Source organism: Sceloporus undulatus, chromosome 9 (genome assembly GCF_019175285.1).
Source record: "Sceloporus undulatus isolate JIND9_A2432 ecotype Alabama chromosome 9, SceUnd_v1.1, whole genome shotgun sequence".
NCBI classification, from domain to species: domain Eukaryota; kingdom Metazoa; phylum Chordata; class Lepidosauria; order Squamata; family Phrynosomatidae; genus Sceloporus; species Sceloporus undulatus.
The window spans coordinates 23,817,773-23,833,035 of NC_056530.1; the positions used below are offsets into that span (position 1 = coordinate 23,817,773).

At 46.6% G+C, this 15,263-nt stretch overlaps 1 protein-coding gene across 5 annotated transcripts in view; it reads right to left on the bottom strand.

The window, feature by feature from the left end:
• MARK4 (microtubule affinity regulating kinase 4) overlaps positions 1-15,263 on the bottom strand; it is a 39,029-nt gene that overhangs the window by 15,678 nt on the left and 8,088 nt on the right. For 4 of the 5 annotated variants that reach the window (XM_042440426.1, XM_042440425.1, XM_042440428.1 and 1 more), the window contains exons 2-8: positions 7,511-7,777; positions 7,068-7,121; positions 5,772-5,820; positions 4,773-4,838; positions 1,583-1,653; positions 1,125-1,181; positions 203-439 (exon numbers count right to left, since the gene is read on the bottom strand). In XM_042440426.1, coding sequence (XP_042296360.1) covers positions 203-439; positions 1,125-1,181; positions 1,583-1,653; positions 4,773-4,838; positions 5,772-5,820; positions 7,068-7,121; positions 7,511-7,777 — 801 coding nt within the window. Of the gene's footprint in view, positions 1-202; positions 440-1,124; positions 1,182-1,582; positions 1,654-4,772; positions 4,839-5,771; positions 5,821-7,067; positions 7,122-7,510; positions 7,778-14,538; positions 14,626-15,263 lie in introns of those variants that run through there. The other variant, XM_042440429.1, reaches the window with a different exon arrangement.

Here is a 15,263-nt window from a genome sequence, read left to right on the forward strand (position 1 = left end):
CAAGACCATTTTTTCTAAGTACTTTGGACAAAACAAACTACATGTCATTCCTATAACTGGTGAGAAGAGTATTTCCAGTTGGATGGGCCTGCTGGTCCCTCTCTTTCCTGGGCTGCATCCACACTGCAGAATTAATGCAGTTCAATGCTGCTTTAACTGCATCTCCCCCTTTCCTCCATCTCCCCCTCCTTCTTAGCCTCACCTTGAGGTTCTGCCCATCGAAGGGCAAAGAGCCACTGACAAGTGTATAGAGGATCACCCCCAGGCTCCAAATGTCCACTTCGGGCCCGTCATACTTCTTGCCCTGAAAGAGCTCCGGCGCGGCGTAGGGAGGGCTCCCGCAGAAGGTGTCTAGCTTTGAACCCAGCGTGAATTCGTTGCTGAACCCAAAATCAGCTATTTTGATATTGGCATCAGCATCTAGCAAGAGGTTCTCGGCCTGTTTGATACCGGAGAAGGAAAGATGAGGACAGGAGAATCATTTAAAGACTGCAACCACCACATCCATCAGAGGAATGAAATGCTTCAGGGACAGAAAGGAGCACAGCCTGGGAAAGTGATGTCTTTGGGGCAACGACTCCCAGAATCCCCCAGCTACCAAGACCATTGGGAGTTATAGCTTTAAAAAAGTCACATTTCTAAGTCAATGCAAGAGGGAGAGATCTATTCACTGAAATGATTACAACTTTAAGAATCAGTATCTCCAATAGCCAGAAAAGTAACTTTTGTCAAGGTCTGGAAACAACCTAGTTTTGGATGGAGGAGTAAAAAACAACAACCTCAGAACCACAGATGAGCTTTCTTATTAAGACAACCAGTGGTTTGCACTCTATTCTGAATGGGGGATTCTGGGACTTGTATTCCTCACCCAGAGAGGTAACTTTCCCAAATTCTGGAAAAGAGGCAGCCGTAAAGAGGAAGACCCATTCCATATTCTGGGGCAGGCCCTAATAAGATCCTCATAAAGTCTGTGTATAGGAAACCATCAGAAAGCAAGGGGGTCACTCTCTCAGCCACCCATGCGGAGCGTTTTGGATCTTGGATATTTCAGAATAAGGGAGCCTCAACCTGAGAAGGTTTGTCTGTTTTTAAAGAGGAAGGGGGGGAATTAGGAAAGCAGTCACCTTCAGATCCCTATGGACAATGTTCTTCTGGTGGCAGTAATGCACAGCAGACACAATCTAGAAGGGGGAAAGATGAGGAGTTAATAATGCCTGCGTGCGCGACACACATCTCTCCCTTTCCTGCCGAGAGATGACGTCTGCACCCCCTCCTTCCCTCCATCGTTGCTCATCCTGAGTGTCCCTTTTAAAGCAAGCAAGCCCAGGATGGCAGGATCGATCTTCCGCCCAGAGGCCGGAGCAGCAGAAAATCAATCCCTGGCCACGTGAAACCGCCACGGGAGCAGCCGATATTCCCTCTGCACCAAACCCACGCTGGCTGGCTTGCGTTTCACAAGGCCAACGGGCAGCCTGGGTTCCTTTTAGATTCCCTTGCAATGAATCCAATATGCTCCCTTGCCTCCTTGCCCTTTCTGTGGGACCCAGCTACCCCAGACGTAAATGTCTGAACGCTTCCCTACCTGTCTGAATTTGGCCCGGGCTTCTTTCTCCTTCATACGACCGTGGGAGACAAGGTAGTCAAAGACTTCTCCTATGAAATGGGGGGGGGGGAGAAGAGGTTGTGACCGGTTGGACTTTTGCAGCCCAAGGAGGATGGGTTATTGCATGTCTATCCCTGGGGTCTGAGCGCCAAGGTGGTTTGCCTCCTGGTTCACTGCTGCTCCCCTCACTCTGACTGACAGCTGCTTTGACTGGCATGTATCAGTGGCCACTAAACCAAAAGAAGGACTTCAACATCTGTATCCCTTCCAGGCACATTTGTACCGCTACTAAAAACATGCACAGAGGGCAGAAGTTTTCCTGGGACTGCCAGCTACCAAGTACCACCATCCCATCCTGGCACCAATGTCCAACCCTAAAGACACCCGATCTCAGAAGCTAAGTATGGTCAGATCTTGCACCTATCTGCACTGCAGAAATAATCCAGTTTGACACCACTTTAACTGCCACGGCTCAACGCTATGGAGTTCTGGGAACTATCATAATAAAACTGGATTATTTCTGCAGTGCGGCTGCAGCCCTGGTTATTTTTTTAAAAAACTTTTTGAATAGGAAACCCCCCAGAAGTGACTCCCAAAATGGTGGTGGTGATAATGAAGTAGTAGTAGTAGTAGTAGTAGTAGCAGTACTTAGTAGTAGTAGTATTTCTTATCTGCCTCTCCCCAAAACTCGAAGTGGGATGCAACACAGATTAAAACACACAGAACCATTCAAACCCATTAAGTTAGAACACATAAAAATAAGACACTTTAAAATCATCCAACATTAAATTTAAAACAAAGAAGTTTTAAAATCCATAGTTTAAGATCAACCGGGTCTTTAATATTGTTTTAAATTTAGATACAGTGGTACCCCGGGATACGAAATACCCACGTTACGAAATTTCCGGGATACGAAAAAATCCCATAGGAAATAACTGTTCCGGGTTACGAAGGTTTTTTCGGGTTACGAAAAATTTTTTGGTGCTTTTCGGTGCTATTTCACACGAAATCGCGGCTTTTCCCCATTAGCGCCTATGGGTTTTCGGCTTGCGAAGGTTTTTCGGGTTACGAAAGCGGCGGCGGAACGAATTAATTTCGTAACCCGAGGGAGCACTGTAGTGTGTTTAATTGAATCTGTCCCGGTGGGTCATTCCACATCTATGGGCGGCCGACAAAAAGGTCCTCTGGGTGACAGTTGCCAGTCTATTATTATTATTATTATTATTATTATTATTATTATTATTATTATATCCTGCCCTTCTCCCAAGGCTGGGACTCAAGCCAGCTTATAACATTAAAAAAACACCCTACAGTTAAAAACATACAAAAATAGTATACAAATATAGAATTAAATTATTACAATAATTAAAACAAATTCAATGCTAAGATCAAGTCTAGTCCTGGCTGGTTGAAATAAACGTTCCCTTGAGAACTTGAGTGTATGGGATTGGTTATATGGGAGGAGGCGATCCTGTACATAACCCGGACCCAAACTATGTAGGGCTTTAAAGGTAATAACCAACACAAGAAGGGTTAGGAAACAATCCTGTCTGTAAAAATCCTGGGGAGCTGTTTGTGGCAGTCAGAGGCGACAACAGTGGGTTAACAGACCCAAAGGACCAATTTGGTAAAAAGGCAGCATCCCGTAGTCATATGCAAGAAGGTGCTGGGTTCAAACCCTGCAACATCCCTAGGTAGAGCCAGGAAAGAATATTGTTTGAACTGCAAAGAGCTGTTGCTGCCAGTCAGAGACGGCAATCCAGCTGGCACAAGTGTCTGGCTCCACAAAATCTTCCTAAAGTTCCTAAAAACATACTGCTCATGGAAACACAGGTTGGGCTACTTGTTATTTCGGTTCCTCTTCCCACACTGGGAGAAAGGTGAGCTATAAATCGATACATGCATCCAATGATGCCAAGCTATTTTACAGTTTTGGTTATTTGAGCCGCTTCTCCCACACTGTTTGCATCTGGAGATTTAAGGACTCCAAATAGCTTCAAAGGCCTTGTAGAAACCGGTTGAAAGGCAAAACTCTCTTGGCACCTCTGGGCAAGGTGCAGCGAGGAGCAAATCCCGGGTTTCCATCTCAGAACTGCTCTGACTGCTGATGCTGGCAGGCGGCTGTTGAGCTCAGCGGTCAAGTAACCAGTTTTTGCCTGGGCTGAGGATCTTTTCTACAGAACGGGGCATGTGTGCATGTCCAATTTTAGTAACTCCGGGAGAATAAAGGTACAACAGAGGCAAGAGAAGCAGACTGTTGTTTGGGTTGTCTGTGTCCTGTCCTTCCCTGTGCAGCTGTCTTTGTCATCCTACAACCACCAAACTTTGCTTTCAATGGGACTTTGCAACTGGCACAGCCGCCCAGTTCAGAATCTACCCCAGCTTTTGGGGCCACAGCCCAGAGTTACACAAAACCAGGCCTCTGAAATCCTATATGAAATGTTTTTTGTGGGGTTTTTGGGCTACATGACCATGTCCTGGAAGAGTTTACGCAGGCTGAAAACTCCACAAAAAAATATGTATTCCGGCCGTGAAAGCCTTCGACTTCCTGTATGCATTTGCCACTCATTAAAAACTTTGCATCTGAGGGCCCTTTCACACTGTTATACCGCATTGGTTTCACTTTATCTGCCATACTCATGGAATCCTGGGAATTGTAGTCTGAGGAGCCCATCAAGCTCTCTGGATGAGAATCCCAAATGCTCATTCTCTTGGGTGAGTCGCACACTCTCAGCCCCAGAAAAACCCATGATGCATTTGCCTTAGGGTCACCCTAAATTGGAAACGACATGAAGCCACACGGCAATGACATGACAAACTGAAAATGCCGTAATTCCATAGTATGTGACTGTGGCAGTTAAACTGGAATCGTTGCACTATAATTTGTATGGTATGGAAGAGCCCTGAAGGAACTAGAAACTCAGAGACGTCCAAAGGGAAAGGAGCGGAGCGGACCAGGACACCACTGGCAGGCACAAAATGGCAGGGGAGCGCAAGTGTAGAATTAGGGCAATGTTTCCCAAACGCTGGTCCTCCAGGGGTTTTGGACTTCAGCTCCCAGAAGCTCTTGTCATCTTGGCCAATGGTCAGAGATTCTGGGATCTGAAGCCCAAAACACCTGGAAGGCAGGAGTTTGGGAATCCCTGGATTGGGGCCAAATGGCACTTACCGGCACTAGCGTACTCCATGACCAAGTAGAGGGTCTTTTCTGTCTCTATCACCTCAAAAAGTTTCACTGAAATGAAGAGAGAGAGATCCCATCAGCTCTTTTAGACCCTGGGCCCACAGAAGTGTCCAGACACCAACCAGGACATCCCTGATGCCAGCTTCAGAGAAGCAGAGTTTTGGGTAAGACCTTAGTACTCAACCTTGATACCAGCAATTGATCAATTTAAAGTTAATCCAAGTTAGGCTTCTCAGACATAGAGCACATGCATTCTTGGGATTTCTAAACCCCTCACGCTTTCTCCAGAATTGATGCTGATGGCGCGCTCTCATTCATAGGGTTGCCCTTAGTCAAAGTCAACTTGGTAGCACATAACCACAAGGAAAAGAAAACACCAATTAAAGCCTGATGAGAAAGCAATCAATCCATGTACGGTCAGTCCTCCATATCTATGGATTCTTTATCCATGGAATCAAACATCTATGACTTGAAAAATATTACATGCACTGTATGTATGTGTGTACACACACACACACACACACACACACACATTCATACACATTCCAAAAAGCAAACCTTGATTTTGTCATTTAATATAAGGGACACCATTTACTTCCCACTGCATTTAATGGGGCTTTAACAGCCACAGATTTTGGTATTCACAGGGGTCCTGGAAGCAAACCCCAGCCAAAACCAAGGGCCCACTGTAAATAGATTTTTTAAAAATTAAACCATTAACAAGCAGTTGCTGGTTCCCATCCCACATTTTTCAGTAAATGGGGGTATGTTCTCCATAACAACCATGTAATGCGGGTTAAGCTGAGAAACTGGTCTTCATGGTTGAGAGGAGTAGAGAACACCATCAAACTTTCATTCCAGGTCCCATGCTCTATCCGTTCCACCAACCATTCCCAAATCTGGTACCTTCCAGAGTTTTGCATGACAACTCCCATCATCCACCAGCCTACATGGCAGCCATCTTCCCCTCTGGCTCAAACTTACCAATATTGGGGTGGTTTAGACCCTTCATGATCCTTACTTCTCGGAAGAGCTGAAATAAACAAAGACATAACCAAATAAGTGAGAGATGAGAAAGGTGGATAGTCAATTGCCATCCCCTTCATCAGTCTTTTTGCCCTGGTCTCCAGGGTCATAGTCCAACGCTCAAACTGCTATACTATCATTTCTAAAGGAGGAAAGTGGCTGACAGTGACACTATGTGCATTTTGGGGTGGGGGGGTGAACTTTGGGGCATACTGACTTTCCCAGCCATGCTGTATTGGAAGCACCAGTTTGCATCCACAACTGAGATGACAGCTGGATCGGGATGGGGACCATGGGACTTTCTTGGGGCAAATAACTAAATCTGAGGGGGTTGAAATGAAAATCCATTCCTTCCTCAGTTCTCCCCCCCCTCAAAAAAAAATCTTTCAGAGCTCATTTGGCCTGGAAAATCGGGTTGTTAACTAGCCTCCCCCCCCCCCCCCCCCCCGCATCTTCCCCTTCAGCGAGAAGCTGGCAGGAGATGGCGTTTCCACAGCGACCAACTTGGACTCCCGGTGCTAATTAGGGAAAGGACCAGTGGCTGCAAAAGGGAGATTGAGAGGCATCTTCCTCTTCCTCCTCCATTACAATCGGAGTGGTCTTGGGGAGCTGGGATGGGTCAAAGGTTTGGCAGGATGGGGACCCCTCAGCCAGAAGAATCAATGCATCTCCCCCCCTCTAAAAAAGCCATAAAGCAGTGGTCCCCAAACTCAGCTCCCAGAATGCCCAGCAGTGACCACAGCTGATGGATGGCAGAGGTGTTCCGTCTGATGGAAGGGGGTGGCCAGGGGGGTCTTGGGATGGATGGTGAGTGATCACCCCACCTGTGTTTACCCTCACCTGGTGTGGTCCATACCTCCTGCACCCCCCCATGTGACACCACTGACAACGGAGCTTCTTACATTTAAGACCTCAGTGTTTCATGGGCCACAAATTTAAGAGCTCTCCTTAATTTTTTGACCAAGCCATGCCAGCTGGGGGATTCTGGGAGATGTAATCTGTACATCAAGACCAAAATTAATTTGTTCATGCTCTGCATCAGAGCTCAACCCCCCAAGCTTTCCCACATCACAACCACCTCCCCAAATGTACACTCACCCTTTATGCTTTCATCCATCAACACCAAGTGGTCCCCTAACTTTTGCAATGGCAGCCCCGGTAGCCGCAGCCACTTACTGGCTAGCAAGAGCCCAGCTTGGCTACCTATTTGCCCTGCCGCCCAGCCCTTCCTTCCCTTCAGCCATTCACACTTACCTTCTGGAGGCTTGTTGGATTCAGCTGGGTCTTGTCTATTATTTTTATAGCCACCTTAAAGAAAACAAAACAGGGCCAGTGCTAGTTATGACCAACAAAGCCCTATACGAACTCACACCCACATTATCTCAAGGATCGTATTCTCTCATATGAATTAGAATACGGATATTTTATATTTGTTCTTTTTAACTCTATATTTCAATATTCCAATGCAATGAAGTTTTATATAAGGGGCACCATTTTGCTGTGCCATTGTATTTAATGGGACTTGTGCATCCATGGATTTTGCTATCCACGGAGGGTCCTAGAACCAACCTCAGCAAATAACAAGGGTCCACTGTACCATAATGCAGACATGTGCCACCAAAACTGCATGCCGAAATCCAAGAGCAGCCACCGGTCAGCGCCACCCTACCCATGCCCCCCCGTCCTGCCCACCTCACCTCTCTGCCAGTGAGGATGTGCCGTGCCAGCTTCACTTTGGCAAAGTTGCCCTTGCCGATGGTCTTGAGGAGCCGGTAGTTGCCGATGTGAGGTTGTTCGTCGGCGCAGGAGGCGATGGAGTTGCGGCATCGGGCGCCCAGCGAGCGGCTGGACCATGATGAGCCCTTTTCGGAGCGGCTGCTGGCCAGCGTGGAGGGCTGCGGGGAAAGCGGCGGCGTCACCGGGATTGGGGCCGGGTCAAGGGTCACCACCGGGCAGCGCTGGTGCTTCAGGAAGAAAGAAACGGATAACATGAGAACCAAGAAGACAAACATTTCTCAGAGTCATAGAGTTACAATGGGAAAGGCTGCTGAGACATGTAGCGACATAAGGAGTTTGTTTTAGTATATTAACATATTATTTTTGTATTTTACAGTGTTGTGTTTTATCACCCAATTTCACTGATGCATTGTGACTCTAAGAACTTTTCTTATTGTTACAGGTTTAGTCTCCCTTATCTGGAATTCCAAAATCCAAAGTAGTCCAAAATTCAAAATTGTCCACTTCAGTGGCTGTAGATAGTGACACTCTTGCTTTCTGAGTGTTCAGTGTACACAAATGTTGTTTCATGCACAAAACTATTAAAAATATTGTGTATGAAATTCACTTCAGGCTATGTGTATGAGATATATACAGTACACACAAAACATAAATGACTTTCCTATTTAGACTTGCGTCCCAGTGTCTATCTCTCTCTCTCTCTCTCTCTATATATATATATATATATATATATATATATATATATATGCAAATATTCCAAATTTGGAAAAATCCAAAATCCAAAACACTTGAAAACAGGTAGAAGCAAGTAGGGCTTAGCTGGCAAATTAGCCAAGATGCCAATTTGTGTGATCCTTTGGCTGACCAATTCCCTTAAGAAGAAGTCCTAACAGTGTTAATTTTCCAAGCTCTTCTTGTAACTGACCAAAATAAGGTGTTTTTCTCCAAGGTGCAGCTGATAAGAAGACAGCCGTAAAATGACCCCTTTTCCTGCTTCTTGCAATTTGAATGCATCCTTGAGATGCATCCTTGGGATGGAGGACTAGAAGGGTTTGGCAAAAAGTCCCTGCAATTGGTAGGTCCAAGTCCCAGAATCGTCCCCAGGGAGGCTGGTCGCCTTAACAAGCTTAGACAGCAAAAGATCTTTAGTCCAAGGAGATTATGGAGATCAAGGAGGCAAAGAGCAAAGCAGCCAAGAAGGCCTAACAGCCCTGGCACAGGTCTGGAGAAAGCATCCAAATGCCCCTTTCTCCTCTGCCCAAATCCTCCCCTAAGCTGGCTGGAGTCTCCCCAGTACTTAGTGTTGTTTCTGACTTATGGCAACCTTATCATGGTGTTTTCTCTGTAAGACTTATTCAGTGGACATTTGCCATTGCCATACTTTGAGGTTGAGAGAGTGTGACTATTAGAGCCAAGTTAATGCTTTCATTCACACTTTTAAAAAAATCAAATAATTTCCCTATTTTGTGCAATTCTAAAGGTGAAAAAGGAAGCGAAAACTTAAGTTGGGAAACTTTAAAGCTGATACATGAAAAAGAAGCATCCAACTAACCAGTGTGAAACAGGGAGAGCATCATCAAAAGGTAAAATTACACAGGGGTTGTATCTACACCACATAGTTATAGCACTTTGATACCACTTTACAGACATGTGAGACAGGGCACCCAATTGAAACCAATGTGAAATAGTCATAGCATCATCAAAAGTTAAAATCCCACAGGGTTAAAATCACATCCACACCACATACTGTAGTCATCGCACTTTGATACCACTTTGCAGACACATGAGACGGGGCATCTAAAGAAACCAGTGTGAAATGGAGCATCATGGAAAGTTAAAATCACACTGGGGTTGCATCCACACACTACATAGTTATAGCACTTTGATACCACTTTGCAGAAACATGAAATAAGGCATCTAAATGAAACCGGCATGAAAGAGCCAGAGCATTGTCAAAAGTACAGGAGCCCCCTCCAGTTTTCACTTTGGCAATCCTAATCTACTTTTAAGTGACGGTCTTTCCCAGTCTCTCTGAATGCAAAGTTCCCACATCTTCTATCCTCCTCCTCCTCCTCCTCCTCACCATGATGTCAATTGGTACGCTACTCTGACACACTAAAGCCATGCTCAGTCTCAGCAGCTTACGGAAACGTCAGTAAAAAGATCCTGCCTTTTGACTCATCCAGGCTGTGACCCGGGAATTAAAGAAAGAAAAATCCCCACGAACCAGTTAGCCAGTCTATGGCTCTCAAAAGCCCCGAAGTGCCTCATCCTAATATTAAGAGGGAAAAGAGTAGGTTGGGCATGAAAACTAACCTGAAAGGCAGCCACTCCTGGGATGGAGCCCTGCCCAGGTTGACAAAACCGCCTTGCTTCGCACGGGAAGGAGGAAAGGCGGGTTCCCTTCGCCCTTTTCAAGATGGAAGCTGGTCTGGGAGGCTGGAAAGGGATGGTTAAGAGTTGGGCTCCAGCCAGGAGCAGTCTTGATGGAAGCAGGGCTCTGGGTTCAGATCCAGACCAAGAGCATTCATACTATGGTGTTACGGTTCCACTTTACCTTGCCATGGTTGCAACCTGTGGAATCCTGGACTGTGTAGTTTGGGGTGACTGACTGGCTAAGAATTCTTAGGACCCTTCCTTTAACTGCAAATCCCAGCATTCCACAGGAGGAGAGAGACGTAAAATTGCAGAGCTGTAACTGCATGATGTGAACTGTTGTTGCTGTTGTGTGCCATCAAGTCATTTCTGACTTATGGCAATCCTAAGGTGAACCTATCATGGGGTTTTATTGGCAAGATTTGTTGACAAGCTACATTGCATTGTTTACTGCAAACAAGTTACTACAACTACAACCTGATAGTGAAAATCTGTGTTTCTCCAGCCTCCCCTTCATCATGCTCCCAAGGCTGACGCTGCTAAAAAAACCTTCCAGCTAGACAAGAGGATGAAGAGGAACGCAAGGGTGGGAAAGCAGAAAGAGACTTTGTAAAAAGGAGCTTCTTCATCAGAGGGTTTGGTGTAGCTATCTAACCCTGCAGGTTCTTGGATGCTATTCCTAAAGACCCAGCGCCAACTCAGAAGTGCACAACTGGTCCCTAGCCACAGGTTTCCAGCCTGTCTCGCCCTCCATCCCTCCTCCAGCCCCTTGCCCTCCGTTCGCACAAAGGGACACTTTTCTGCCCCATTTCTTTGCTAAGCGGACCAAAGCGGGAGAGCCGGGAGGTGGATTTTTCTGCCTCAGAAGCTGCTTTCTCTGTGCGCGGTGAAGAGGACGGGACGCGGAGCCCAGCCTGACGCAGAGAGCGAGGTGGAAATCCTGCAAGGGTTTGTTTCAACAGCAAGTGGGGACAGCCAGTGCCATGCTGCCATTTGAACCCCGGGCCCCTCATGCTCTCCAGGGCTGCACAAAGTCTGCTGGAAGCAGAGCAGCTGATGGGTTTTCCATTCCCTCCAAAGTTGGGGTTATTGTTGCTGTTGCTGTTGTGTGCCTTCAAGTCATTTCAGACTTATGGCAACCCTATCCTGGGGCTTTCTTGGAACAGTTTGTTCAGAGGAGGTTTGCTATTACCTTCCCCTGAGGCTGAGAGAGTGTCACTTGCCTAAGGTCAGCCAGTGGGTTTCATGGTCAGGAATCGAACCCTGGTTTCCAGTCATAGTCCAATGCTGAAACCATTATGCCAGAGTTGGCGACCCAACAAGAAAGGATGACTCAAGCCGCCTTGAGTGCCTATACTGGGAGGAAGATGGGATATAATCAACAACAACAACAACAAGAATAATAGCTCTCTTATCAAGGCAAAGACCAGTTGTTGTTTTTAAAAAAGGGCAAAGAGCAGAATTCACTTGGGGACTTGCATCGTCTTAAGTAACCTTATGTTTGCAGGAAATAGAATTGAGCAGTTTCCCAATCCAGCAAGGGCTACTTTTACGTTACTACTTAGAGGAGCTTCCAAAATGACTGCTTCACATCAGGAGAGATGCCCAATGGGATGGGATGTGCAAATGGATACCGGCTAGGGACTCCTGATGTGCATACGGACACTCTTGCCGGTATCCCATTACACGTCTTTGCAATTCGTAAATAGGGTTCCTTAGGGCCTCTGCTAAGTACTGTATGAGTAAAGCTGTGCAACGTTGACCGCAACAGAGGATTCCCAGCCAAATTTCCAAACGTCCGCTTTGCCAGAACTAAGAAACGTTACTGCTGGCCACGCTTTGGACTTTGGCTCCTAGAATTTCTGACTTTGGTGAATTAATGTTTTAGTTTGATCTTTCTAAATTATTGTGAGGCGCCTTGAATCTTTTATTGGGAGAAAGGCAGGATATAAATCCAATAAATAAATATATAAATAAATAAAACAAATATCAAGTGTTTGAACCTGCAGGATCCCATTTTCCCAGCCAGACCCAGATCAGAAAACAGCTTTGCAGAATCATTTGGAAATCGGAAGAGGACAGATCTCTCCTAGAGCATCTCACTGCTTTATCGGCTCAGAAACAAATGTTTGTTTTAGAGATGCAAATGTCAAGAAAATGATTTTTTCAGAAGCGAGGCCAGTAAATGAATCAAAGTACATGTCTAGCCCACATTCGTATCTCATCTACTTCCACCTTTTTTCTCTTCTTTCTTTCCTCCATCTTTCCTGCAAATCATACTTTTAGAAAATCCAGTTTCAAACAATAGAACACAAAGGTATATCCTATTGCCTGCAAAGAGCTGTTCAAAAGCAACAACCATCCCTCACCACAATTGCTCCTGTTCCAAGGACTCAATGGAGAATCAGTTGAACTTTTCTGGTCACTTATACAGCCCTAACCCCAAACTAAGGGCAGCGCAATGGGGTTGGAGACACAGCCTCCAGATTGTCCTTTTCCAGCCCCTATTCTACAGACTAAGAGTGTGTGTATGTGTGTCTTGGCACATAGGATGTGCATGACCCAAGGAGCATGCCCTTTCAATATTATCCAGTCCTGCACCCGAATTGCCCACTGGGCTAAACATGTCCCATTAGCAACACCAAAGGCAAGAAGACAGAGAGTCTCTCCATCCCTAGAAAGGTACATAAGATACAAAAGGGTGGACCAGTAGTAAAAACTACTGTAGATATACAACTCAGCAGGAAAGCCAGAATCGTACAAGCCATTGTTTCCCTTATTGCCATGCATAGTTGCAAGAACTGGACAGTGAGGAAAATCACTTCGTTTGCAATGTGGTGCTGGAGAAGAGTGCTGAGGATATCATGGTCAGCTAAAAAGGCAAACAAATGGGTCCTAGAATAGATCAAGGCTGAAATCTCCCTGGAAGTCAAGATGATAAAGTTGTCGTATGTTGGTCACATCATGAGAAGGAACGACACACTGGAAAAGACAATAATGCTAGGAAAGATGGAGGGATGTCGAAAGAGAGGAAGAGTGCATGCTGGATGGATGGACTCTATGAAGGAGATCATGGATATGAATTTGCAGGACCTGAGCAGAGCACAGAGAGTCTTGGAGACGTCCCATCCATGGGGTTGCCATGCGTGGGACAGACTCAAGGGTGGTTAACAACAAAATAAAAGCAGGAGTGATCTCCAGAGGTGTTTTCCCACATTTTCCCACCGGTAGTGAAGGTTTGTTTGGGCACAGTAAGCGGGCACCAGCCAAAGCAGCGGCTGCACATTCTGTTACTTGTTCCCCATGAGAACAAAACAAAATAGCCTTTTAGGAACTTATTGTACGCTGTACTTTTGGCTCGTGGCTGGAGGAGACCGTCATGGAGAGAAAAGACTGATAAGATGGCTACTTCTCTGGGGGCATGGCACTCGCTGTGCCTGGTCCAACTCCCTGGAGAAATCAAATTATAGCTGGAAGGCTCCCTGGCTCTGGATTCAGTCCACAAGGGACTGCTATTCATACATTTTACCACACCCACAAATGCTACATGTTCTTTTGCCAGTGGTTCCCAAGCTTTGGTCCTCCATATGTTTTGGACTTCAGCTCTCAGAAGCTCTAGATAACTTAGCCAACAGTCAGGAATTCTGGGAGCTGAAGTCCAAAACATATGGAGGACCAAAGCTTGGGAAACACTGCCACCCAACTGCATGCGTAACCAAAGAAGTACATGCATGTACCTGTGGGAGGGAGGGAGTTTCCTTCCTTTACATATCTTTTTATGAGACATTCAGCCTTCTCTGTCAGAGAGGTCTGGTTGACGGAGGGGTCAACACAACGCAAATACAAATCCCAGGATTCCATAGATGGAGCCATGCCAGTTAAAGCAGTATCAAATTGTATTGCTGCAGTGCAAATGCAAGCACAGGCCTGTTACAGACTGCCAAAATAAAGCTGCTTCGGGTCTGTTTGGAGGTATGCTGTTTAAATGATGCATGGGTCCTAAGAGTCCAGAAGCTGCACCAAAGCTGCCCTCCAGTGCTTAGGAATGGAGTGTGGCTTTGGCGCGACCTCCGGACTCTTAGGACCCAGGCATCACTTAAATAGCATGCCTCCAAAGAGACCCAAAGCAGCTTTATTTTGGCAGTCTGTAACAGGCCACAGTCTCAGCTAAAACACCACAGCCTGTACATCCACTTGGTTGTCATCCTCTTTTGGCACCACTATGATCCTATTTCCATCCCTGCCCTCCCCTTCAAAACTGCATCCCCTATTTTCTGCAAACACCCACATGTGTCAACCAAAGTCTGGCATCCCAACCCTTCTGTCAATGCCTTTTCCGATCCCAAACCTCCATTCCTCCCCACCCAAGCAGATGGCATATCTGGAAAAGTGTTTGCCAACATCCACCCCAAAGGTTCCCTTCCTAAGCCCTCCAAGCTAACCTTCTTCCTCAGATTAAATGGACTCCAAAAGTGGCTCCGTGACCCTAATCCTCACCCCGACACCCAATCCCTGAACCCACAAATGGGAAAGCCAAGACCCGCAAGGAGGGAGGCTTAGAGACGGGTCCAAATGGAAAATCTGAAATGTGTAATTGGAAAGCAAGACTCACAAGGCGGGAGGGAGGATTAGAGATGGGTCCAAATGAAGCTCTCTGGGTGACAGGTGCTGACCCGAGGAGGCAGCTTTGGCCGGCAGCAGTGCATTCTGGGACAGGGATCCAAACCTCCCAGAGGTGTCAAGATCAGGGATCTGGCTGGATCCCCAGCCAGGCCAATGCCAAAGAACGGAGGAATGGGGGATCCCGCAAACAGCAAAGGTCAGCTGTGTTGTGACCCTGGTGCTTCAGGAGGGAAAAAGCATCCCTGGCCTTGTTGGGTTTTCTTCCTTTCTTTGGAAGAAGGAGAGGAGTTGCTCCCAGGCTCGCCGTTGTGGGTTGGCCTTTCGGAAAGAGCTCTCGCCTTTACGTTCCCATGGGAGGCGAAGGAAGAATGCCTCGGTGCATTGTGGGAGTGCACTGCCTGTCAGGCTAGCGCAAGGTGGGGGATGCAGGGGAGGAAAAGCGCCATGCACAGACCCTTAGTATATATACACACACACATATATGCACACATGCACAACCTCCAAGCTCATCAATAATGCACTGGGCATAAGCGGCATGCTTGGAGGCTTGGAAGGCGGAGGGCAATTCTCTGAGGCCAGTGTGGGACACAGCAGGAGTGTTTTGTGCAGAGTGGCATACAAGAGCAAAGAGGATGGATCCCTGGTTTAGCTGAAAGGAAGGATGCATCGCAGGACTTTTAGTCCAAGCAAGCGAGCAAAAGGAAGAAGTCGGGA